The 26,034-nt window shown below is 35.8% G+C and overlaps 1 protein-coding gene across 2 annotated transcripts; it reads left to right on the plus strand.

The window, feature by feature from the left end:
• Positions 1–2,817: 2,817 nt before the first annotated feature.
• On the plus strand, positions 2,818–25,596 carry LOC127441574 (protein FAM163A-like). Of its 2 annotated transcripts, none has more exons than XM_051699160.1 (4): positions 2,818–3,249; positions 18,025–18,121; positions 20,134–20,248; positions 23,721–25,596. In XM_051699160.1, exons 3-4 carry the CDS (start codon positions 20,156–20,158, stop codon positions 24,078–24,080), a joined length of 453 nt encoding a protein of 150 aa, XP_051555120.1. In that variant the 5' UTR covers positions 2,818–3,249; positions 18,025–18,121; positions 20,134–20,155; the 3' UTR covers positions 24,081–25,596. The 2 variants fall into 2 exon arrangements, with proteins under 2 accessions (XP_051555120.1, XP_051555121.1); XM_051699161.1 differs by having other exon boundaries at positions 2,818–3,112.
• Positions 25,597–26,034: the final 438 nt, after the last annotated feature.

Below are 26,034 nucleotides of genomic sequence, written 5' to 3' on the forward strand. Positions count from 1 at the left end.
ATGGAACTGCACTATTATGGATTTTAAAAGGCCACTCTTTATGAAGCCATACTTTGTTCTTCATTATCAGACAGTGATGCAAAAAAAAAAAAAAATGCACCCAAAGCTCCAATTTGTAAGAACATGGATGATCTTTAAAAGATGACATTGAGGTGTAGGCCTATATAGACTATAATCACATGTGTTTAAAGAATCTTATTTAAGACCTTGAAAAGGACATTTTAGTCATCAGTATAAGTTTAAATTGACTGTGACACTGCAGCCTAAATAAATCACAGAAATACAGCCTGCACAAATTAAATCCAACTTCTCATCCTCACCGAGATGGCATTTTAATGTAATAATTCCTGCATCTGAAGATTTGCCTGTCTAATGACAGTCTGGAAAGAAGGAAGGGCATTCCTATGTAATGTCAAGTGTTTTATTTGAAATATGTCAAAAACAAAAATGGTAGCTAAGCACTAAAACATTTTAATTACATTAATACATTGACAGATGAGTCCAGCAAGCTCTTAATCTCCTGGTTCAGTGTTGTTATGAGTTCCCTATGCTGGTACAATTCTAATTTATGCAACAATTCCCTGCCAGGTGTCATAATCAAATCTGCCAGTGACGTGGCACCTTGCTGTGTGTGTTTGTGTGAGCTCACATAAATGTGCATGCATGTAAATTCAAAAGGGAAAGCTGGAGTTGATGATTAGATTGTATTTGAGCATGTGGGCCCAAGGTTTTGTCTTGATTTAATGGATTAAATAATGGATGCATTTTTAGAGCATACACTTGAGCATTTTTTTCCCCAGAGTTCTTGACTTAAATTTTGAGATTTAAATCAGTTTTGCTCATTGATCTCACTAAAGACAGATACAGTAAATTGGCTGTATTAATACTATGATAACATACAATGGTTTAGAACAGCATGGCAAAATCTGTTTCAAGCAAGTGGTTTACATGGATGTGTATTTGCATGGTCACAACAGATGATAACTTATTATATTTTGCAGAGAAAACACAATCAGATGCATTATTTACAGAGCAGTCATAACAGATATGCAAAAGTTCCACAAACACCTTCACAGTGGTTGAAATTCTTGGACATAGAAGAAACTGTAAGAAATAATTAATTCATTATTTTTTCAGTATTGGGGCCTAAATTTAGTGACCGCATGCACTAGGTATAAATAGCACCTGCCACACAGCGCAGCTATTTGCACTCAAATAGTCAGTGGAAACAAAGAAATTAAAGACAAACTGCACCCTCAAATGACAATTTAATAGTGTAATATGTAAAGATGTTGTAGGTGTGCTTTTATCAAGCAGATATTCCGGGTTCAATTCCCCACTTCTCCCTATCATTTTTCCTGTCTCCACTGTTAATATTTTCTTTAATACTACTTATAAATAAAAAATTTAAAAAAGGAATCTTAAGGTTGATTTCCTCGCAGAGATTTGGTCTGTGTCGTTCCAGGAGATGAGAGAAAGGTTTGATCTGGGCAAAATTAATCATAGTTTTACTATAGTAATATTGTTGTAACCATATTTTATTGTAGAAGCCATAGTTTTAATGCAAAAACCATGGTTTTACTACAGTAATATGCTGTTAATATAGCAACCATGTATAATTTTGTGGTTACTATGATTTTATTACAAAATAAAATGGTGATACTCTGGACACTGTAGTAAAAGCATAATTAATTTTTGTAAGGTATCTTATGGATTATTTTATGCTGCCTTTATATGCTTTTTGGAGCTTCAAAGTTCTGGCCACCATTGTGAGGACCAACAGAGCTGAGATATTCATCTAAAACTCTTCATTTGTGTTCTGCTGAAGAAAGAAAGTCATATACATCTGGGAAAGCATGATGGTGAGTAAATGATAAGAGAACTTTCATTTTTGGGTGAACTGTTCCTTTAACCTATTAACTGTAAAATTGTTATTTGTTAAAGGGATAGTTCACCCAGAAATGAAAATTCTCTCATAATTTACTCTACCTCATGCCATCCCAGATGTGTATGACTTTCGTTCTTCAGCAGAACACAAACAAAGTTTTATAGAAAAATATCTCAGCTCTGTAAGTCCATACCATACAAGTGAATGATGATCAGACATTTGTAGCTCCAAAAATCACATAAAGGAAACATAAAAGTAATCAACAAAACTCCAGTGGTTAAATCCATATCTTCAGAAACTATATAATAGGTGTGGGTGAGAAACAGAACAATATTTAAGTCCTTTTTTACTCTCAATCTCCACTTCATATGTGAAAGTGAAACTAAACAGGCACCACATGTGACTTTCAAATGTAAAAGTGAAAGTGGAGATTGAGAGTAAAAAAGGACATACATTTTGATCTGTTTCACACCCACACCTATTATATTGCTTCTGAAGATATTAATTTAACCACTGAAGTCTTGTGGATTACTTCTGTGTTTCCATTATGTGATTTTTGGAGCTACAAAGGTCTGATCACCATTCACTTGTATTGTAAGGACCTACAGAGCTGAGATATTTTTCTAAAAATCTTCATTTGTGCTGCAGAAAGAAAGTCATATACATCTGGGATGGCATGAGGGTGAGTAAATGATGAGAGAGTTTTCATTTTGGTGTGAACTGTCTTTAAGCTCATGTTTGTGTAATTACTTGACTATTATAAAGCCACATGCCTGTTTCCCAAATATAAAGTCAAGTGTCGCGTGAATGCTGTCACTATACTTTTTACAATCTCAGGATGGTGGTCATGTGAAACGTGACGTATGCTTTACGCTAGCGCTAGATGCTTTCCTCTCATTTAATGTCTAGAAAGGTGTGGGTTTCTCTCCTGACCCCTTCTGCGCGTGCAGTATCATCGTACAGGCTGTTGCGTCCTCCTCAGAGAAAATCGGTGCTCTACGTTATCAACACTTGAACATACCGGCTGTTTCCGATCCGCAATCTGTGTAATGCCACTCATTAATTTGCCATCCCGGAGATGTTATATTGTCTCTCACACCATAAACGCGCCTGAACGGAGAGGGATACGGAATTGCAGCCGCAACAAATGATAATGTGACAGCCATCCCTTTAGATAAAAGCTCGCTTTGCAGTGGTCGGTGGATTTCTACTAACGATACAAAGGTTCGTACAACCCCGGCCAGATCGACACAGACAGTAGTAGTGTGCACTAGCCTACTAAGAGACAGCAGGCATTTGGAATAATAACCCTGCATCCTGCTTTTCAAACATTTTGGGAGAAAGAGGGTCAGGCTTTAAAGGTAATTGCAATGCCCATCTAAATGAGTAGATATGCACTTGTTTTTATATGGTTTGATTTGGGACATTCTGCCTAATATGTGTATAAGTGTAAATCAAAATTCAAATTTGTGTCTGGATCTAGTAGAATGCTCTTTGCGTGCATATATTCTCACTGTTGCTCATCATTATTTTAACAACTATCTATCTATCTATCTATCTATCTTGTAATCATGGTCTCTCTCTCTCTCTCTCTCTCTCTCTCTCTCTCTCTCTCTCAATCTATCCCTAAATCAAGCATGCAAGAGGTGTGAAAAGGACATGTGGGCTCACTATTCAAGGAACAAAAAGCAAAATAACAGCATAAAAAGTGTCCACTTTTCATTATTCATTTTGTATGTCTTGTGTATGTTGTAGGCTGTTATTGTAAAATTTTTGAGAATGACAGTAGTCAGATGTCTCATGCCGAGCCATTTCCTAGCTTTTGGCAAAGAAGTCATGTTTTCCACAGGGAAAAGCACGTTGTCTGTTTCTAGCAGACACGACACATACACAGATGCTGCGTTAGTAGAGACATGATTTCTAGGCCAGTGATGCTCGATCTGCCAAGGGGGGCCTGCCGTGTTTGGAACTGCTTTTCAACTGTTTGTTTTGCTGGATTTAGATGGTAAGATCTCAGCAGTGTGCTCCTGGCAGATGTACTGCTTGAGGGAGCATGTTTGTTTCGCTATGGTAGTAAAGTAGTTTGTTTTTCAAGCCTATCCCACTGTGAGTTGTCTTGACAGCGAAGATCCCATCAAGGGCTTTACTGAGAACGATTCTGAGGTTGTAGAGACTTGTCACTGTCTCAAGCAATGCTATTGCTTGTAGCTCAAGGACTATGGCACATTCTGTATACTTGGGCATTATGTAATCCTACTTTACTTTGGTAAAGAGAAAATTGTATGTACCTGTATGGTGAAAAGTAGTGTGGCTCCACTGTATCATATTATACAACTTTAAGGTGTTTGAAGCATCTAACTGGAAAAATAACCAATTTATTTGATTCTTCTCTATACAAAACATTTGCCATCACAATAATGAATATATATCTGTGTGTGTGTGTGTGTGTGTTATATAAATTATTATATAGAATATTTATTATAATCATTATAATTTATGGCACTTTGTGGAAGTTAGGGATGGTCAAGAAGACCTGCAATATTTGTTCTGTCTTTAGGTAATCTGTTTACTTATGGAAGTCCATTTCCACCACATTGAAAAAAAAATTGTGATTTGGTAAGTTATTATTATGAGATACAAAGCCATATATTAAATAAAAAAAAATAAAAATAATTATGAGATATTAAGTAATAATTCTGAGATTAAAAGTCATAATTATTGTATAAAAGGAGTGCTGTGCATCTTATCGTGTGGCTTGTTGAGTGCGTTACCATGGAGACATGGTGCTTGTGGTGGCTTCATGCTATTCTCCGCACCATCCATGCATAACTCACCATGCACCCTACTGAGAGTGAACCACATTACAGCGACCATGAGGAGGTTACCCCATGTGACTCTACCCTCCCTAGCAACCGGGCCAATTTGGTTTCTTAGGAGACCTGGCTGGAGTCACTCAGCTCGCCCTGGATTCGAACTCAAGACTCCAGGGGTGGTAGTCAGCGCCTTTACTCGCTGAGCTACCCAGGCCCCCAACAATGATGTTTTATTAACATTTTCCAAACAAAGCCTTCCATAGTATAAAGATAAAAATGCACTAAAATAGCAGCAATTCAAGTAACAATAAACCTTGCCCAAAGTCTAAGTGGGAGGTTGACTAATGAAAGAACTAGTCCCCCCATAGGTTGCATATTCATTACAATGGGCATTAAATCTCTTAAACTTTAATCTTCCACAATATTAATCGGCCCGCTGACTATGGCTATCCGCTTTGCTACAGCAGTCGTGAAACTGCATCGCAGTTAAGACATGACGTGCTTCAGTGGTAATTAAGTTGCACCTTACAGAGGCTGAAAAGTACTTGATTTATTAAAACAAGTCACACCTAGGCTTGCTTTGTAAAACAATTAGCATTAAGAGGTCCTTTCCCCATCACTTGATCATTGATACATAATTGTTGAGGTTTGTCAGTGTAATGGCTCTGGGCAAGTTACTGTTTCCTAATTGTGACTTTTTATCTCATAATTTTTACTTTTTATCTTATAATTATGACTTTCTAAAACTTTGAATTTTTGATCTCAAAAATATTACTTAGTATCTCATAATTACTATTACCAAAGCACTTTTTTTCATGTGGGAAAACAGGCTTCTGTATTTACTTGTGGATATAAAAAAGAATGGCAATTTTAGGTCTGCCCTTTAGGCTTTTAGTCATATGTAGCATTATAATATATAACCTTTTTTTTAATTTTCTTTTTATTCTGATTCTAACAGTCTGCTTAACATGCTGGAACAATTTTGACTTTTAAAAAATTATTACTTAATTTCATTATGGTATATTTGGGCAGGATTTTAGTTATAGTCTTTGTCAAAGAAAACAGAATGGAGTTATTCTACCTTTTTCTGTTCATATTTTAAATCCATGCTGCTGCTGTCCCAGATTTAGACTTAAATATATTCTCTCCATACACCGTAGAGATGAGTGCGCTTTGAAGAGAATGGGGGGGAAATCCTTCCTTCACTACCTGGCTAAATGGCCCGGTGATGGAAAAATATTGTTACAGGAATGATATCTAAATAATTGAAATGGGCTGACTTTAAAATTGCAGGCTCGCCTTGATTTCAAGTGCAAAGTTAGAGGCCCCTTACCAAAATATTCATGGCATAATTTAACAGTGGATGTATCAGGAAAAGGGATTCATTCAAATATGATCAGAGCTCCTGCCTCTTCATTTCACAGAGCGAGAATCGGCTCTCACAGCGGTAGAGGAGAGATTCCTTTTAATATATGAAGAAGGATGCGCACCTTACTATCTCCCCACAGCATTGTTAGAAGTGACATCATAGATCAGCCCAACAAGCTGTTTGAAGAGAGATCTCTCAGCATTGTGATTTGTAACTGTTTCTGTTGGTTGCTGACTTATGTAGAACAGATCAAAACAAATAACAATGTGTTTATGAGTGAACAGAACACACAACATCTGAGTCGTCAGCTTAGGATTGCTAGAGCTATCTAAAGAGAGGTTTAATATTGCTGAGTTGAATGTTTGCACACTTCATCACATTGGCATTTGCACTATGTATGACTTATGCTGTGCAAACAAACATTAAATAAGTTCATTTTTCTAATGGCTTAGATCATTAGCATGGCAGCAGGTCATGACAGCATTTGTGTTGGTTGGAGTTGTTTTTTACACTACTAGTCATGATGACTTACATTTCTGAATAAGCTGTTTTTTTACTGATTATTATTATTATTTCCTTTCAACCACTGTTTCCTGTTCTGAATATATTTGTCTGTGGGTTTATTTATTTATCTATTTATTTTTTTTACCATTTTTCCTGCTATATTCAGTCTTTGAACACAGTCCAATTTAACATAATTGTTTTACTCTGTGCTGATTTAACACAACGTTATGCAACACTATTTATAAATCAATATAGTAGGCCTTTCCTAGGTATGAGGTGTGCTGTGAACATCTGTAATGCTTTAAAAACACTCAATTGCACACATAAACTAAAATGGGAACATGGAATGAAACTGTATTAAAATAAACACGTATACATGTTAATTTTGTATTTATTACATATATTTATTTATAAAAATAAATATTTGTATTTATATTTGTATAAAATAATTCCCCTAGCTCTTTGCCTATAGTCTACTTTAGACACATTGAGACATCATCAATATCAGAATATTTGACATATTAAATAGCATTTGTGTCAATTGTATCTTTCCCGTCCGTCAAAAATCATAAAATTCACCCCACAATTTTAATTGTCTCTCTTTGTGCTTCAAATAAATGCCAGAGAATTAAGTGGTGTAGCGCCATTTGCTGAATAAGAACCCAGTCAGCAGCTGCTTTATAGCCTGACATCTGAATCTGTCTCTTGATTTGTCCTTGGGGCGGGATGTGCATACTGGCCATCTATAAATCAGCCAGAGACCCACTGGCATATACAGGCCCAGCTGGAGAATGAGAGGCTAAGACTAAGGCTGCGGCAGGCATTCTCAGTATGGAGCATTTTCATAGTGACAGAAATCCTCTGCAGTGCTGTGCTGTTTATATTGAATTGGTTGTTTATGAGATAATCATGGAGAAAATAAGTGACAAAAGGATTAAGAATTTGAGAATTTCTTCACCATAGATTTATTTCGTCCTTGGTCAGTTCACAAGAGATGAATGATTTGATCAAATTGATGATGATGGTAATGAATGATGGTGGAAAGACTAAAACTAAGGTGGCCTGGAACATTCAGTCACTCCTTTCTGGGATTTGTTTTAATAGTTGATACCTCTTGGTGACAGTTTTGGTGTCCATGCCTGAGCTGAACTGAGTGGTTCTATGTGTCGTGGTCCTTCTTACAGCTGTGATGTGTTAACATAGCTGTCATTTAAGTAGCAGTCACTTGTCCAAAGCGACAGTCCCCCCAGAAGTAACTGGGGTTAAGTAAATCCCCAGTTTATGAATTGCTATTTACATACTTTATGCCATTTACATAGTTTTCTGCATTACTAGCCCACAAACCCCTTAAGTTAAGAAACCCTTAAGTATTAATTGCCATACAATTCAAGGGTTTGTTGCAGCTGGGTCCACCTTTACCTCTTAAAGCACACAGTAGACTTTTATGTTCTATTAACTTCCATTCATATGCATGTAAATACAGGAGAGCAGAAACCCGGGCACATGCAAAGAAGTTTCCTCTTTCACAGTGTACCAGAGTGCAAGTTTGGTGACCTCTGACCTGCAAATTTGTCATCTGCATTTTTTACCGCAATCTATTTCTACTTGATCACACCCATAAAAAAAAAAAATGTCATTGGCGTAGCCTAATGGTCAAGTTGATTTAGTCAGATTACATTTATTTATTTATTTATTTTTTTACTTGAATAAAATGAATTAATTATTTAATAGTTAATAAAAACGTAATTTAGATGTTACCTTACGAAACAGTTTTGCATTACCTGACAAAGCAACATATTATTTGTTATTTATTTATTTATCATTTGTTATGGCTCTCCTCTGTTTGGATGGTTCTGTCACATCAGCAATCTTTGGATATCATTGCGTGTTTAACCGGAATGTTTTATTATACTTATACAAATATATATTGAGCTGTCAGTAGATAATTTTTTTTTTATCGCGATTAATCTCGTGATTTTTAAAGTGCTGAAATTTGAATCTTTATATACTTATTTTCTGTCAAAATGCATTTATTTCCTTCTTTGGAAAGAACAACACAATAGAACAACACAATATGTAACAATAATGCTTTATTAACATTTTCCAGACTCCACAGTACAAAGGCAGAAATTCACTAAAATAGCACCAATTCAAGTGATATTAAACATTTACCAAAGTCTAAGTGGGATGTAGACTGATTGATTAAACTACTATTCATTGCAATGCACATTAAATCTCTTAAACCCTCATCCTCCACAATATTTATTGTCATTAGGCTGTTTTTTACCAAAACCCAAAAACCAATACCATCTGACATTTGCATGTCATTCTGTAAACATTCATCACGCAAATTTAAAACACATTATGTCCTAGTGTGATTATTAAACTGCAAATAATGCAATTAATGAGATAAATACATAGTTTGCATGTGCTGCGCACTTCAAATGTGAGTGCTTGTGAGAGTGTTGTGCTATTACCGGCTGCTCATACCTTTTAGAGCTTCTTGGTTCATACACGGAAAACACCATAATTTGCATCACAAGCTCTTTTTGTAGCAGATGACCGCGAGCAGAGTGCTAATTCACTTTGTAGCACAAGGTACATACAGACTACATATTTATTTATTTATTTATATAAATAGCTGCTTTTTGCAGTTTAAATATCACATTGGGTCTCATAGAGACCTGCTTTTCCGGAAGTGAGAAGCTAATAGTGTGATGTCAATAACACAGAGAAATGGAAAGGGCCTCATTTTTAAAATAAAATAAAAAATAAAATAAAAGCTCAATTTAAATGGAAAAAAGTATGACAGAAGTATATCACTACTGTATAGTTAAATAATATTCACTTTACTACTACAACTATTTACAATAATAATAATAATAGGGTACAATGGGGCTAAAGGCACCCCTTAAGGACATTTTCCTGGTCACAATATATCAAGGTCAAAAAAAAAAAAAAAAAGAAAACGTTATTTTTATTAAAAATTGATGGAGCAACATAATTTGTGTAAAAAGGAATAATATCGGAAGGTTGTTTCGATTAAGATAACGTAAAAAAAAAAAAAAAAGTGGGGTAAAATAGTGTGGGGTAAAAGGCTCCTTCACTTGGGGTAAAAGGCCACTAGGGGGTTTAAAGTGATATCGTGTAGAGACCGGGAAAATAGTTTTAAGGCACAATTTGTCAACTAATGCAAATCATTTTGAGACAGCAAGATGCTTTTTGAGTAAAAAAATACTTACTCAAAAAACTACTTCAGAAAAAGTCAACTATTTCCTGTTAATTTCAAACACATTTGGCATTTTATTACATCTCAAGTATTCTATAAACAAACTAATCTCTAATATGATTGAATGAGTCAATGTGAGCCCATTTTCAACATTTTTCATAACAAATCTATTCGCGCCACTTAAGAAAAAACTATGTGTTTAATAGGGGCCTTTAGTCTAGGCTTTTTGCCCCAAATGCTATCCTTTCACTTATTGGAAAGTTATTGAAATGTTTTTTATTTAATGACCTTAAACAAAACTGAAAATGATAAATTAGTATTTTGTCTCAAAAGAAATTTGTTAATTTTAGGGATTTTCATTAGCTACATAAATTTGCAACATTTACAAAAATAATAAAAATGAGATAAAATTGCCTCAAAATCGACTTATAGACACCACACGCAAAGATCTCATGGAACAGGAACATTTTCCAGTGTATAGTGTCAAACAGGTGTTTAGTGTTTTTTGGGAGAAAATAAAATCAATGGAGCCTTTTACCCTGCAGAGCCTTTAGCCCCGTTGTACCCTAATAATAATAATAATAATAATAATAAAGCAATAGTAATTGTGTATGTTTAAGCAATATCTCGCATCTGTGATGCCCTTTTATACTTTTTAACTTTTTAACCACAAGTTTTTTGACAAAAAATCCAATGATGTGCTTTGGTTTGTGCTGTGAGGTTCTGTATAACAGCACTTCATTTGATAACAATACTACAAAATTATGTTGAAAATTAATTGTTTGATTTTCATTTTATTAAAGTTTTAATGAATTAACTGTATATACTCACCATTTCTATGATAAAATTGAAATAAATTGTTGATATAGAATATATTGGCGAGAAATGAAAATAAGGTATCGGGACATCCCTACATGTAACAGACAGATAAATGTAGTCACAATAATTTTAGTTACATTACTCTGTTATATAGATATTGCACCTAAAGCCAAGCGCACACTAAACAAATTGCAGTAGGTGCCCTGCATACAATTAATGACTTTAAGTCTTTCGTTTTCGGTCGTTCAGACTTCGTCACGACTTAAAACATCTAAGGCGACGAGCTCGAATCACGTAGTGTGTACTAGGCTTATCCCAACCCCATCAATATGAAATACGCAACAGGCAATTAAGAGCCAAGAGTCTGACCAGGAGGATTTTTTTTATTATACCACAGTGACCTACGATAATGGAAATGCATTAATTATGAAACCTTTGGCCTTCAGTCCAATTCTACTCTCCGTTCCCTAAGAGAAACTGAAAATGATCTCTTTATATCCTTTAACAAACCAGACCCCGTCAGAGAATTCTGCACAATAAAGAAGGATTATGAGATGTTTGAATGGGATTTGATTTCCTTCTCTCTTTACTTCATGCATTAGATTAGGTTTAAGTATGTTATAAAGGCTAGAACTGCAATTAGAGGAAAGTAAAGTTTGGACTGTTCCAGTAATTACCCTTAGGGCTGTCCAGACAGAGTGCAGTCTCAGCTCTTTGCAAGTTGTTTGCTGTTAACGCCACTGTGCTGTGCTTGTTTTGTTGCAAAGCAGACAAAATCATATGTGTGGAGAATGAGAATGTTCAGGGAAATTAGTTGTTTGACAGACTCCGTGCTCAACACGTCATCACATGTCAAACAGGGGTTCAGTGCTAGTAATTCTTTTGTGTTTTTAGTACTTTTTCATTAAGAATAGGGCATTTGTTTTGTTCTAGTAAGCTCGCTTAGTGACATGAATGAATTGTTTTGCTGCCAAGCTTTAAATTGTGATAAATTAGGTTATTTACACTAAGAAAACAACACTGACTCCCTGCGGAAAAGCAATGGTTATGTTGTGTTTGGAATGTTGGTGTACCTACCAGGCTTCTTAACAAGCTTAACCAGCAAGACTAGCACCAAGCTAGCACTAAACTAGTCTCACTTGCCAGACCTTGGACTAAACAGCATAAGATCAGGTCCTCATTGCAGCTTATTCTGGCCAAGAACCACCCACTTGCCAGAATAAGGGATGAAACCTTCAGGAAGAAACCGTCTAATTCAAATAGTGGTGCATCAGTCTCCACAAATGGTTGTAGAGAAAACAGAAAATGCAGAAAAGGATTATATAAATTGTTATCTTTCATTTAAAAAGAATAAATACTTAATATTTCACAGACATTATTCATGAAAATCTGCTTTACTTGCAATTAAGAGCCTCAACCAAAAAAAAATATTTCAAAATGTGATTTGATGCCACTAGCCTGGAAAACGAATGCCACTCCAGTGATTAGTTCTTTCTCAACGGTGCTCATTGTCTCACCACAGTACCTTGTAAGCATGACTTTGTTTCCAGGCAGCCTGATTAAAAAAAAACCTGTGTGCCCTTACTCTCAGAAGTTGTGTAATTCCAGCCAAATAGATTGGAACTGGTGATTTCAGCGAGCACTCGCCATTTTTGTGTGCAATATGCATTAGATAGTCAGTGAACAGATTGTGGGCGGTCCATGACAGTGGCGTAGCCAAGGGTGGACCCACCCAAATTAGACAGGCCCACACAGAATATTAGACATTATTCTTTGACTTCAAATATGTATTTAGAAAATAGTTTAAAAATGCATACATTTGGATTTCTGAAAGTGTGAAAAAACTGTTTGGATGCAACGCCTTTCTGTTGTTCAGGAAAATTTGGTTAAAAAAAAAATGGGCAAAAACTTGGCCCATCCATTTTTATTGAGGCCCACCCAAAAGTAATTTCCTGGCTAAGCCCTTGGTCCATGAGCATGCTGACTGCGGCCTAGACTACCACAAACCTGTATAAACCAACCTAGACCACCATGGACATTCATGCTGGTCTAAGCTGGTTTGTTCAGCAGTATTTGCATTCTAGAATTCAAGCTTTGCTCATCTGTAGCACAGTCTTGTTATTTGTGTTTATGGTGTTTATTGAGAATACCATATAGCTGCATTTTGGAGCAAGAACTTTCTTGAGCAAGAACTGTTTTTTTTTCTCTTTGCGTTCCTGTTTATGATGTCTCTTAGGACCTCCTTATGGATTTTTAACTCCACTCCTTCAAAGGTTAATTAAAAGGCTTTTTATAAACAGCAGCTACTGTATTTAACAGCCTTTATTTGCAGACTTTCATGTGACTTGTTTGCAATAGATACTTCATTAAGTTTAATGTTGTTTTTCTGTCATGTTTAATCTTATTTGACTTTATTTTTACACATGTAGACTTTTTTTGTGGTATATGGGCCATAAACATGTGGATCCCCTGTGGCTACTGGGCCCAGAGCTGTCAGACAGATAAGAGGTCAGATAGAACTGTCAGATATAAAGTCCATAAATGTGCTGGAGGGAAGGCAGAGGGACAGACCACACTCTATTAGAGCACTGATACAGCACTGATGGGAAGTGTCATCATGGGCATCTTTAAAAAGAGGCAGAGGGGAAGCTGGGGAGGTGAGAGGAGTCAAATTTTGGGAGACAAGGAGAGAGAAAGAGAAAGTACTTGAGAAAACCAAACAGGTGAGAGAGAGAGAGAGAGAGAGAGAGAGAGAGAGAGAGAGGGTGAAGAGAGCTGATGTTAAAGAAAAGGAACGAAGAGGGCAAATGTAGATATAGAATAGGATATAGATGTCTTTACACCGACGAGTTAAATTGGTTCTGTGAAGGGCTGAGCGATTAATACAATCTAAAAATCTAAATCGTGATCTAGTGCATTCATCAAAGAGCAAGGGCTGTGATTTAATTAAATAAATGGTCTACAAGCGTTGCTCTCTGCGCTTACTGGATGTGCGCAGCTATGTTCTCTTTAATGTGTGACACATATTTAAAGGAATATTCCGGGTTAAAAACAAGTTAAGCTCAATCGACAGCATTTGTGGCATAATATTGATTACCACAAAAATGTATGTTGACTTGCCCCTCCTTTTCTTAAAAAAAGCAAAAATCTGGGTTATATTAAGGCACTTACAATGGAAGTGAATGGGGGTCAATTTTTGAACGTTAAAATACTCACTGTTTCAAAAGTATAGCCACAAGACATAAACAATATGTGTGTAAACATGATTTTAGTGTGATAAAATCACTTACTAACTTTTTCTGTGTAAAGTTACACAGTTCGTTGCCATGACGATGTAATGTCAACAAACCCTTAAACCCTAAAATGGCCATAAAAATGACAATTTAAACAACTTCATAGCTCAAATAACACAGTTTTAACAGAAGAATTAATGTGAGTGCTTTTATAAAGTTGTAAGCTTCACATTTTTTAAACCCTCCAAAAATTGGCCCCATTCACTTCCATTGTAACTGCCTTACTGTAACCTCAATTTTTGCTTATTTTAAAGAAAAGGAGGGATTTAATTTGTTGGGTAATCAACATTATGCCACAAATGCTGTCGACTGAGCTTGTATTGAACCCGGAATATTCCTTTAAAATCATGCGTGAGGCTCATAATACAGTGTTTTCAGTGGTTTTAGATTGGGTTTGTCTGTAGTGTATTACACATTTTCTAAGCATGCATGAGGGCTGATGATATAGTGTTTTCTGTACTTGATTAACTGAAATTCTCGTGCTCAGAGTTAACAGATGTAATAAATATAATATTATACAAAATTATATTTCTGTAATAATTTCTTACACTTCTAATTAAATAATAACTTATTACTGGGTTCCAAAAAATAATAATAAAAAGTGGGCTGAGACCCTATCAGTCTAAAGTTATTAAAAAAAGTGTGAACTCAAGTGTGAACACCATTTCTTAAAAAGTATTTCTAATGGCAGTACAGCATTTCTGTCCATGACTTAATCATTTACTTTGAAAAAATATATTTATTAATCACACTCACAATAAGTGTTCAAATCACAATCACAATATTTTTCAAAATAATTGGTTTTATATTTTTTAATATTCTAAAATGCCATAATGCATTGTCTTTCACGTTTCTTGCACTGTGATTCATGTGTAAATACTTTACAATGTGAAAATGCTTCTATTTTGCAATTTTCTAATATAATGCAAATTTTTTAATTACAGATTACTGCATATTATCAGCAGAACAATTTGAGAGAAAAGTTTAATCGAAAAATATACGAGAATTTCTTGGTAGCTGTTCCCCTTTTTCTTTTGAGCTCCATAAGTTTGTGCAACACCTGTGATGATCCATATTATCCCAGCATGATGTGAGAATGTTCCAAAGAGCATCTTGTATGCTTCAGTGGAACCAAGTAAATCTGGCTTTTCGTATCGGAGTGAACAAGGTCAATGTCACAAATTTGCTTATTTGAAATAGTTCTTCCTTGTCCTATACGTCCTAACGATTCTTTGTTTTCAATTTTTCAAAGTCCTAAAATGTTGTGTTTATTTTTAATTCCAATCCCAGATTTTCAATGTCGTCTCAGTTTTGGACCCCACTGTATATGCTGCTTCAGATACAGCTTTTTTACCATCTTTGCAGTGTAAAGATGGCTCAAGTGTACTAGTGATGTGATGCACTGAAAAATAGTAGAATCTAAAAGAAGGAAAATAATTGACTACACAAAAAATCAGGGGAAAGGGAGAATTTAAAAAAAGGAAGGATGGAGCAAATGAATGAGATGGGTGTTGGGGTATTTAGGGAGAAGTGGGTCAGCAACCCTAGGTACCATGGCAATGAAGATATAGGAGCATCTGTCTATTGATCTGCAAACTCATTGGTGTAATAGACTGAGCTGGGTAATAAACGAGCATGCTGACAAGGCTTGGGCCGGGTCACACTTCCTCTTGCACCAGATTCCAGTCATATCTCCACACATGCATGCATAACACACACAAACATGGGATGGTCTCAGTCTTGTTTTAAACCTCACATAAGCTTGCATGAAAACAATCATTGTCATGGAAACATATACACGTGGTAATCATATCCACATCATACATATACAGATATGTACATTTATGTATACACTGTATATACACTGTGCATTTTTTAAGTATGAGAACTTTTATTTACTGTATGTATTGATCAACCAATATAGATTTTTTTTAATTACTGATACAGATTATTTTTAAGCTTAAATGTCTGATAACCAATAAGCAGAACCAATTTTTAATCGTTGTCTCAATTACATCTCTTGCATAGAAAATTGCTGGATAGGGGCGTTGCATATTTTCCCATATATCCACACTCTCTCTCTTCCTCATTGTAACTAAAAAAGCACATCAATAACAGGTATTCTTCTCTTTAACATTAATATCACCACAAATTAGCACAAAGTGATAACAACAAGCACTCTCCACCATCTTTATCATTCTAAGCATGCTCAGTGTACTTACCGTGGCCCATCAGCTGTAATTGTCCAAACATGTCTTATCAGTGGCCAATTGCTGCCACTGTTGCCATGATGGAAGGGGTTGACCTCCAACAGCCCACCGCATCCAAGCCCATAGCAGATCCCAGATCAGTATCTTCTCTGAGTTTTAGAGCTGGCAAGGAGTAAAGAGGAGAGGAACACACTGCTTGGACACATTCCAGGGAGAATAGATAGCACATTGCTTTTAACAGCATTAGCATTCTGCCTTGGCTGTTTATAATTTAGTGCTTTTACTCAGAGAAAATGGACAGAAAGAGGATGTGTGATGGGTTGGAAAATAAATGTTTGAACTACAAGATGCTAAGACGCTGCTGTGCTTTGAGTCTGTTCTAAATTAAGGGGACATTGGCATTGATTTTTTTTTTTTTTTTTTTTTTTTTTTTTTTTTTCTGGACAAAAAAATATTATGTTGATTTGAAAATGTTGTTTTTTTTTATTATTGGATATTGATGGAGCCACATAATTTGTGTAAAAAGAAATGGTAAAAAAAAATGAAAAATAAAAAAGTGTTTTTATACTTCTGGGGCACAAGGGGGGCTTTTAGCCCCTTGTTATTTTGGGCTTTTTACCCCAAATACTGTCATTTCACTTTTTCAGTCACTGAAAAAACCTGTGAGTTTTGTTGTAGATGATTAAATCAAAAAAGTATTTTGTCTTACAAATATTTGATAATTTCATGGACACTTTCCAGTTTAAGTACATTTTTTATTACATAAATGTTGTACTGTGGTTAGGGCTGGGTATCAGCACAGATGCCCCGATTCGATTAAAATAGATTAATTAGACATTGAAAATTCAGTACTACTAATTGGAGAGATGTTTCTAAAGCTCTACATGGAACAACAATTTAAAAATAAATAAGAGTTCAGTGTTTCCTACAGGATTCTGAGCAGCAGGGGGAGACCTGTAGACCACCCCCTCAAATTTTATTAGGGTATACAGCCTTAACTGTAGTGTAGGTGATTTCTGAGCCATAAAAATGTTGGGTGTTCATATAGCTCCTTTGAACATAATTCACTGTCAAATCTACTCTCTTTTTTCTACCAGTGGCCTCTTTTGCCTCGATTCAAACCAGTATTTTACAACCTGAAATCCTGGTCTTGGCACTGTAGGTACCAATCTCTGGTCATAACCTGGGTACTACATTTGTCCCCTTGAACAAGTTATGTAACCCTATTCAATAGAGGTAGACCAATATATTGGTTTTAGTGATTAATTGATGCCGTGTAGAACTGCTTTGTTCTACAGTATACCAGCGGCCTCTAGCGGTGAGATAAAAACAGTCACGTGAGATTTTGGTTGAACAGTAAACTGCAATTTGGATTTTTTCATTTTTAACTAATGTAGCCTCCATGTCTGTGCCTGTCACAGAAACAAAAGTCTACAATGTTTTTTTTTTTACATTCTATAAATCGATTTTAATAACTATTGGCCGATAAATCGGTTATCGGCCTCACCAACCTAGTTATCAGTATCTGCAAAATACACTGTCGGTCAACCTATTCCATACAGTCTATCCGTACTTGTCTACACAGTCTATAATCCTTCTTAACACATTATTCCCATAAAAAGTACCCTTGTTAAAAAATGTTGCCCCTAATTACAGTACTTCAATTACTATTTAAATAGCAATGCAGATGGAAAGCCTATTCAGTATGATGATGACACATGTAGGTAGACCTTGCTGTAGCGCTGTAGCTGTGTCCTATACTATGCTGCCACCTTGTGGATGGAATGGTTATTGTGTGGGTTTTATCCTCTTGCTGAAATAGAAGTAATTTAAAAATCAATTTGAACAATGTCCCCATCATCACATATTTCATTTTTTACTTTGTTTTGTGACATCCAGAAACATTGTACAGCCGAGTGTCTGCAACCCATGAGCAGTGCATCAGGAGAAGCAGCAGTCCAAACACTCTGTGGCCTCTCCTCTGCTCTCTTCTAATGTAAGTGATGAGCACAATATGCATGCATTCATACCTATAATCTAAGGTTTTGTTCTACAAGGATTAATTACGGCACAAACCAATTAACTGGTCCAGCATCTGGGAAGAGCATTTAAAACTACACAGGTGCAGTGACCAGAGGTGGGTAGAGTAGCCAGAAACTGTACTCAAGTAAAAGTACAATTACTTAAAAAAAAAAAAATAAATAAAAATAACTCAAGTAGAAGTAAAAGTACTAACATAAATAATTACTTGAGTAAGAGTAAGAAAGTATCCAATTAAAAGAGTACTCAAGTAGTGAGTAACTTGTTACTTTCACAAATGACATAATGGATATTAACTCCCCTATATGCCATTACATAATACGCATTTAACATTATTACAGAATTATTATTATTAATGGAAATTCTGTCATCATTCTGTTGTCAATTACGTGAACAGCAGAGCAAAAGGCATTTACACCTTGGATGTTTACATGGATTTATACAGTCAATTAGCTAGTTAATCAGATAATTTCCAGTGAATGCGTAAATACTGTTCATGACATGCGGGATGTGGACATAGCACACTGATATATTGCTGCACTGATTTAAAAATGTAGATTTTAATCTTGAAATATCCACTTGTCTTGATGTTAAATGAAGGCATTGCTTGACAAAACTACTCTTTTTTTTTTTTTTTTTTTTTTTTTCACTGTGCAGAGCGAAGAAAGTGTTTCACTTTGAAGAGCTTGATGCAGCAGCAGTGATAGACTCAGCTTGAGTGACAGTCTGTGACAGCACATGCAGCTGTGTGAACTTCCGCTGTCGTAAAAGTCCCATTTGATAATCTCTCAATAAATTACACATTAACTAAAGTTAAACCCAGTAACGTAACGACAGGAACACCACCCATTGTAAAGAAAAGTAAAATGTTTTCATTAGAAATTTACTTGAGTGAGAGTAAAAAGTACCCACTTTTAAATCTACTCTTAATAGTATTTTTTTTCCCCAAAAAGTTACTCAAGTAAATGTAACGGAGTAAATGTAGCACGTTACTACCCACCTCTGGCAGTGACAATATTTTCACAAAGTTTAATAGCATAAGCTGTATTTAAATGCATAAATATTTTCACATTTAGCACCAAAGTAAATATATAGCGCAAATTGTGGTGACTCTAGCACTGCTGGCGCATCAGCATTTTTATGTAGACACTAGAAATGTCCCGGCCCTTACTGAAACAGAAAATATGATTGATAAGTAAATATCCAAGCTGAAACAAATGTTCAAACAAATTTGTTGCTCTGCTGTCTATCTTGCCCGTGCCTTAAGTTTAGCACTCGCGCCTCTGTGCGAGTTTAGAGACTATCTCTGTACAGTTTTTAAAATTAAAAAATCTCAATTCACTCAAAGGCTCTGCGGCATCAACTCAATAGATTGAAAAGTTAGGGGTCAAAAGTCAGTTTGTTGTTCTGGCAGTCATACATATCATTACCGATTTTAGGTGAGTGTACACAAAATCCTTACAAAGATAGGTGGGCATATGGTACATGCTTGCGTATACCCTAGATTACACTACTGGACTGTTCTCACCCAAAACCGACTGGATCGCTTCAGAAGACATATATTAAGCCACTGGAGTCATATGTTGCATATATTTTATAATGCCTTTATGTGATATTTGGACCTTCTGAGTTCTGGTCACCATTCGCTTGCATTGTATGGACCTGCAGAGCTGAAATATTCTTCTAAAAATCTTAATTTGTGTTCTGCAGAAGAAAGAAAGCCATACAAATCTGAGATGGCATGAGGCTGAGTAAATTATGAGAATTTTCATTTTTGGGTGAACAACCCGTTTAAGTTACTTAACTTTTGGTTTCAAATGTTCAGCTGTGTTGTGGTGCTGTGAGCCGAATAAAAGTAGAGTATCTGTCTGCTTTTACATATGGAAATTAAGTTTCACTAAAGACAATTGCCTACGAGTGCCCCTCACTCTCTTTCTCTTTCTCTATTGTACTCTTTCTGCTTTTCAGGGTTTGATGGAGATCTGGTCGGATGACAGCTGGAACTGTTGTCATAACCGGAGGAATTCTCGCAACAGTGATACTCCTGTGTATCATTGCAGTGCTTTGTTACTGTAGACTCCAGGTGAATATTACACTTTACAGAAAGTTTTTAATTTTCTAGCTTTAAAAAATTAAATAAATATCCAGATTAAATAGACAAAATGTATACATTAAAAATAAACTAAATTAAGCTATTATTCGTAAGGGGGATAGTTTGGGACCAAATGTTAGTCTGAAAAATATTTCATAATTTTTTCTCACAAAAACTTGGGTAACAGGGTTAAATGTCTGAGCTTGAATGCAGTCAGCACACCAATATTTTACAAAGAAAATATTCCATTGAGACAATGGAATGAGATTATTTACTTCCACACAATGCTGTAGAAAAGGTCCAAAAGATGTTACTTTTTTGTCAGTAAGTGTTTTTACATGCATTAATGATTATGCTTAATAATCAGACAATGTGTGTGGTCCCGTAAATGCCTTAAATGGTTTTCCTTTATCAGGGTAAGGTCATAGATGGTTTAAGAAAAAAACGTCCGATACATAGATTTTTTTCTATTACCTCGATTTTTGGCTTAAGGTTTTCTTGCATTGTCTCATTTTTTAATAAACTGATTTTTGGTAGTTTTAACACAATTAATATTTAAAGAAATACATTTTTTTTTTTTTGTAATGGGAGAAAATCTTGTTGGTTTTGGTGAGGCACTATTACAGTTTTTCTCAATCGCTTTGGCTCAGTTCTCGAATGAGAATTATTTTTTTTCAAAACAATAAATTCAAATCTCTGAACAATTAGTTTTTTGTTCACACCAGATTTGAATTTCATATTTAAGCAAATTGCATGTTTTTGGCAAATGTGTGCAAAAGAGTAAGTAAAATTGTCTACAATTTGCACAGTAACTACAGTAAATGGCATGGCTTGCTGATCAAAACTGATGAGTTGATTCTCAGTGAAACTGTCATACTCTTCACAACTTCTAAACATTCTTTCATCGTGTGAGCCATCACATGCAAATTGATCCATTCAGTTATCAAAATCTGTCAGACATACATGTATATTCCATAAATATCTATGACATGGAATGTTTATGATGTCTGCTAAATCTCTGTCCAGTCCAACAAGAGCGACAGGATGTCCATCAAGAAGATAGGAACTTGTAGTGTTACGTACTGCAATTTACCTATTGTTTTTTACAGAACTACCACAGTTTCTTTTTTTTTTTTTTTTTTTTGCATGGATGTCATTTTGTGGCAATTTGCTGTTCAAAATGTTATTGAACCTCAAACCTGAATGTTTAACAAAGAAAAAGTGAGTTTTGTCTTCTCAGGGGAATATATAAGTGTAAAAATAATTTCTCCCAACTCAATTGTTTATTCTCAATTTTTATAGTAGGTGCAACAAATAAGTAACATTAAATAAAATTTTTGGCCTTTCAGAAATATTTAGTGACCAATATAGCCACCCTTCATTTCAATAACTGTCATGAGCCGTCCATCTATGGAGTCTGTCAGTTTCTTGATCTGTTCACGATCAACTTTCGCTGAAGCAGCAACCACAGCTTCACAAATGCTGTTCAAAGAGGTGTATTGTCTTCCCTCACTGTAAATCTCATGTTTGAGAAGGGCCCACAAGTTCTCAGTAGGATTTAAGTCAGGTTAGGAAGGGGGCCAAGTCATTATTTGGGCATCTTTGAGGCCCTAGCCAAGCAGTGGAGTACTTGGATGCATGTGATGGAGCATTGTCCTGCATAAAGATCATGGCCTTCTTGAATGCCGATGACTTCTTCCTATACCACTGCTTGAAGAAAGTACTTTTCAGAAACTGGCAGTAGGTTTGAGAGTTGAGTTTCAGTCCATCTTCAACTCAAAAAGGTCCAACTACCTCATCCTTAATGATAGCAGCCCATACCAGTACCCCTCCTCCAACTTGCTGGCACCTGACTCGAAGTGGTGCCCTGTGTCCATTAGTGATCCAGCCACAGGCTCATCCATCTGGTCCATCAAGAGTCACTCTCATTTCATCTGTCCATAAAACCTTTGAAAAATCTGTCTTCATGTATTTCTTTGCCCAATCTTGACGCTTCAACTTGTGAATATATTCAGTTGTGGTAGTGTTTCAGCCTTCTTGACCTTGGCCATGTCTCTGAGCATTTGGCACCTTGTACTTCTGGACACTCCAGGTAGGTTGCAGTTCTGGAATATGGTAGCATTGGAGGATAATGGGTTCCTGGTAGCTTCACGTTTAATTCTTTTCAAGTCTTTTGCAGTTAATTTGCGCCTTTTCTTGTCCATGCGTTTTTTTTTGCACCCCAGTTGACTATTCGCAACAAAACGTTTGATTGTCCAGTGGTCATGCCTCAATAGTTTAGCTATTTCAGGAGTGTTGTATCTGTCTGAAAGGCATTTTACAATATTTGACTTTTCAGTGTCAGTTCAATCTCTTTTTTGGCCCATTTTACCTGAGGTAATGAAGCTGCCTAATAATTATGCACACCTTGATATAAGGTGTTAGTCACTTTTGCCACACCCTCCCTCATTACACAAATACATACCACCTGAAAATGATTGAATCTAATAAGCATTCAAGTTTATATGGTTTGGAGTTGGAAAATGTACATGGAAATAATGATAAGATCAGAATACTCACTTGCCTAATAATTGGGCACGCAGTGTATATGACTTTACATGTAAGAAATTTGTAAAAATGGACATACAAATGTGAATTTTCTGTTTACAAGTAACACATTGCTAAAAAATAAATTGACTGTATACATACAAATGTGCATATCCTTTTTCTGTTTACTAAAGTATTGTACAGTATTGACTTATCCAAGGAAACTTTTACCAACTGTTGAAATCGGTATCTAAAAAGCTCAGTGTGATACAGAATAGCATTCAGCTAGACAAAACTGACATTCTTGAATAGTACAGTAAGCAGTCAGTGTCAACAAAAAAGTAGAACAAAAATGACATTTGTATATAACAAACATTTCCAGGGTTGATTGCCATGGTGAAAAAACATCTAAACATTTCGACCAGTACGGCTCATACGATGACAAAAAAACTTTGCATTTTGGTGGCATTGGCCAATTTACTGACACAATAACTAGGTTTTGAAGCATGAATTAAATGTTTTGGGTGAGTTACTACATTTTGCAGACATGCAATTGAGTTGTGATGTCCCATAAAACAGATGTGACAGTTGCACTTACAGTTTAGAGAATGATTGAGAAAAACTGTATTATATTTTTTGTTATTAAAATAGACATCTGTGGTGGACAGATTAAAATCTCCCTCTGAAGTGAGCGGATACAGAGGTTTAATGTATTTAGAACTAGCTACTTTTCATGCCATTTTGTGTAAAGTACTACTTACATTTACACACTGATCCACAGTTTGTGTGGATATTATTATATAAATGCTGTACCTGTTTAAAACCCACTGCAGAGTTGCTTTTTGCTCAGTGATGAAATAAGTGTGATATTCAACAATTTGAGGATGATATCTTGACAATTCCTGATTTAATTCCCTGTACTGTCTCTCCATCATAGTATTATTGTTGTAAGAGGAATGAGTCAGAAGGGGAGGAGGGCTCAGTTGGTGATCCTCAGCCACAGTTTGCCTGCAACGCATGCAGTGCGCCAGGGGTGGACGGGGCGGCCGTCACTCCTCTCTCGCTGCCCTACGATCCCATTCCGTCGCACAACTACTGCCCCACCTGCTCACCCCACTACCTCCGTGGCATGGATGAGATGCGTAACGGTGGTGAACGCCTGTCCTATATGCCAACTCTCTACGAGAACCATGGCGCCACTGCCCTTGGTCTGGCCGCCATGTACGGCCCCGTGCTGAGCCATCGCAGCACACCAGACTTTTACACCAACACTCGAGCTATCAGCACTGATGTCTGACCCACACAGACTCATGGACCAGAGAACAGAGCTCCCTGAGTGGACCAGGCCTCAGCAGGTCATCTTTTGAGCACCTGGGGCCGTGCCTAGATCTCCAAGGAGCCAAGAGTCAAAAGACCTATAGGATTTTATTCTTACATACAGGTCTGATTTACACATATGAGGCCATCTTTAGTCTTCCATTTATTTAGTTTCTCTGCTGTTTACCTCTTCCTCTTGCACACCCTATCCTCTCTTTGCTGTGATGTTTTCAAGTAAGAACAGTGAGGGCTATGTGTTATACTGTATGATATCAAGTGTTAGTGGTTTCTATATGATTTTTTAATGTAAGTCTGTAAGGTTAAGATTCAAACAGCATATTGTAGTTACCTGAAACAAGTCAGATAAAGCATAAATTTAGTCAATTTAGAAAAACAGAGCTGGAACAGCTCGAGAAAGCCATTGTAGGTTCACCTCAACACTAGTATATATGGTAAACACTCCACACTGTTGGTACCTTTAAAGAATACCTTTTAATGGCTTTTGAAAATGCTTCTATGTAAATTTGCTTAGTTACATGATTATATCGTGAAAATATCCCCTATGATATGCCAAAACTCTTTATTTGAAACATTTAACTAAGGATAGGAAATTAACCAAACATGTGATTTGTTTTTTATATGAGTTAATTGGTTAGAAATATGTAAAATTAACAATTACTGATTTGTCCCTTTGGTGTTGCATATTGGTCTATTCAGATTTAAATATATGTATCACAATAACTTAAATTCACAAATGCACAGAGATATATTTTGAAATTTGTTGTATGGTCAAATAAGAATAAGGATTTAATAATATATGGTCTATTCTCACTTTTCACTTTGTTGTCCATTCACACCAGACTACACAATTACAGTTAAGGGCTTTTAAAGCATTAATTGTGATATGTATCTGTAACAGTGAAATCTATTTTACAGTATAAACCAACACCTTTATACACACCTTTTTGAAACACATTTTGAAACTGTGTCATTAATCAAATTAATTGGAGCAAATGACTGGGAAAAAATATTTTTAACAAGTTATATGCCCTGTAATATTATAATACTTATGACAAAATGATCCTTATAAGAACATTCCATTTCCTTGTCTTTGCACATGTTTATTTTATGTCTTGTTTGAATAACCATTGGTTTATGAATCGAGCATTTATTCTGAATATCTTATGTCTGGATTCATGCTGTCTCAGGCACTCTTGTTAGTTACTGGATCACGCTATGAATCACAGGATGGCACTTCTATTTTAAATGTGAATACATTTTGGCAAAAATGAAAATATATTGAAGTATATTAATCTGTGGTTTGAAATATTGAGAAAAAATAAAGATTATCCTAAGGTCCACATATTTCACAGAATGCTATCAATCTAAATGAAGCATTTATAAATGCCTGTAGACTTTTGTAAAATTGGTCAATTGTGATCAGAGTAATAAAACCTATTTCACATCTATGTAAATACGTGTACATAAAGATCAAATTATTTCAATGTTTAAAATGTTTTCTGTCAAGTCTGTATGTACTGTGGGCTATAATTGTGCCATTTTTTGTTATGTAAATGTCATAAAGCAAGTTGTTTCACTGCGGTAAGTTCATAAACGGTTTAAGCAAAAACAGATCGGCACATGTAGATTTTTCCCCAAAGCCACGATTTCGCATTGCATGTAAACACCTTTATCAAAATTCTTCCGATCCAGTTTGCGGAAGTGTTGTGCGCATGTCTGCTTATATTTTGACATCAAAAGCTAACCTGATTATTTCAAATCTCAACGCAATGGTGGTGTCAAGATTACTTTTTTTAGTGGATGTATGAAGTTAGCTAAACTTTATTTCTCCCCTTATGGAATGCCCAATTCCCAATGCGCTCTAAGTCCTCGTAGTAGCGTAGTGCCTCGCCTCAATCCAGGTGGCGGAGGAC

This window comes from Myxocyprinus asiaticus, chromosome 5, assembly GCF_019703515.2.
Source record: "Myxocyprinus asiaticus isolate MX2 ecotype Aquarium Trade chromosome 5, UBuf_Myxa_2, whole genome shotgun sequence".
NCBI lineage: Eukaryota > Metazoa > Chordata > Actinopteri > Cypriniformes > Catostomidae > Myxocyprinus > Myxocyprinus asiaticus.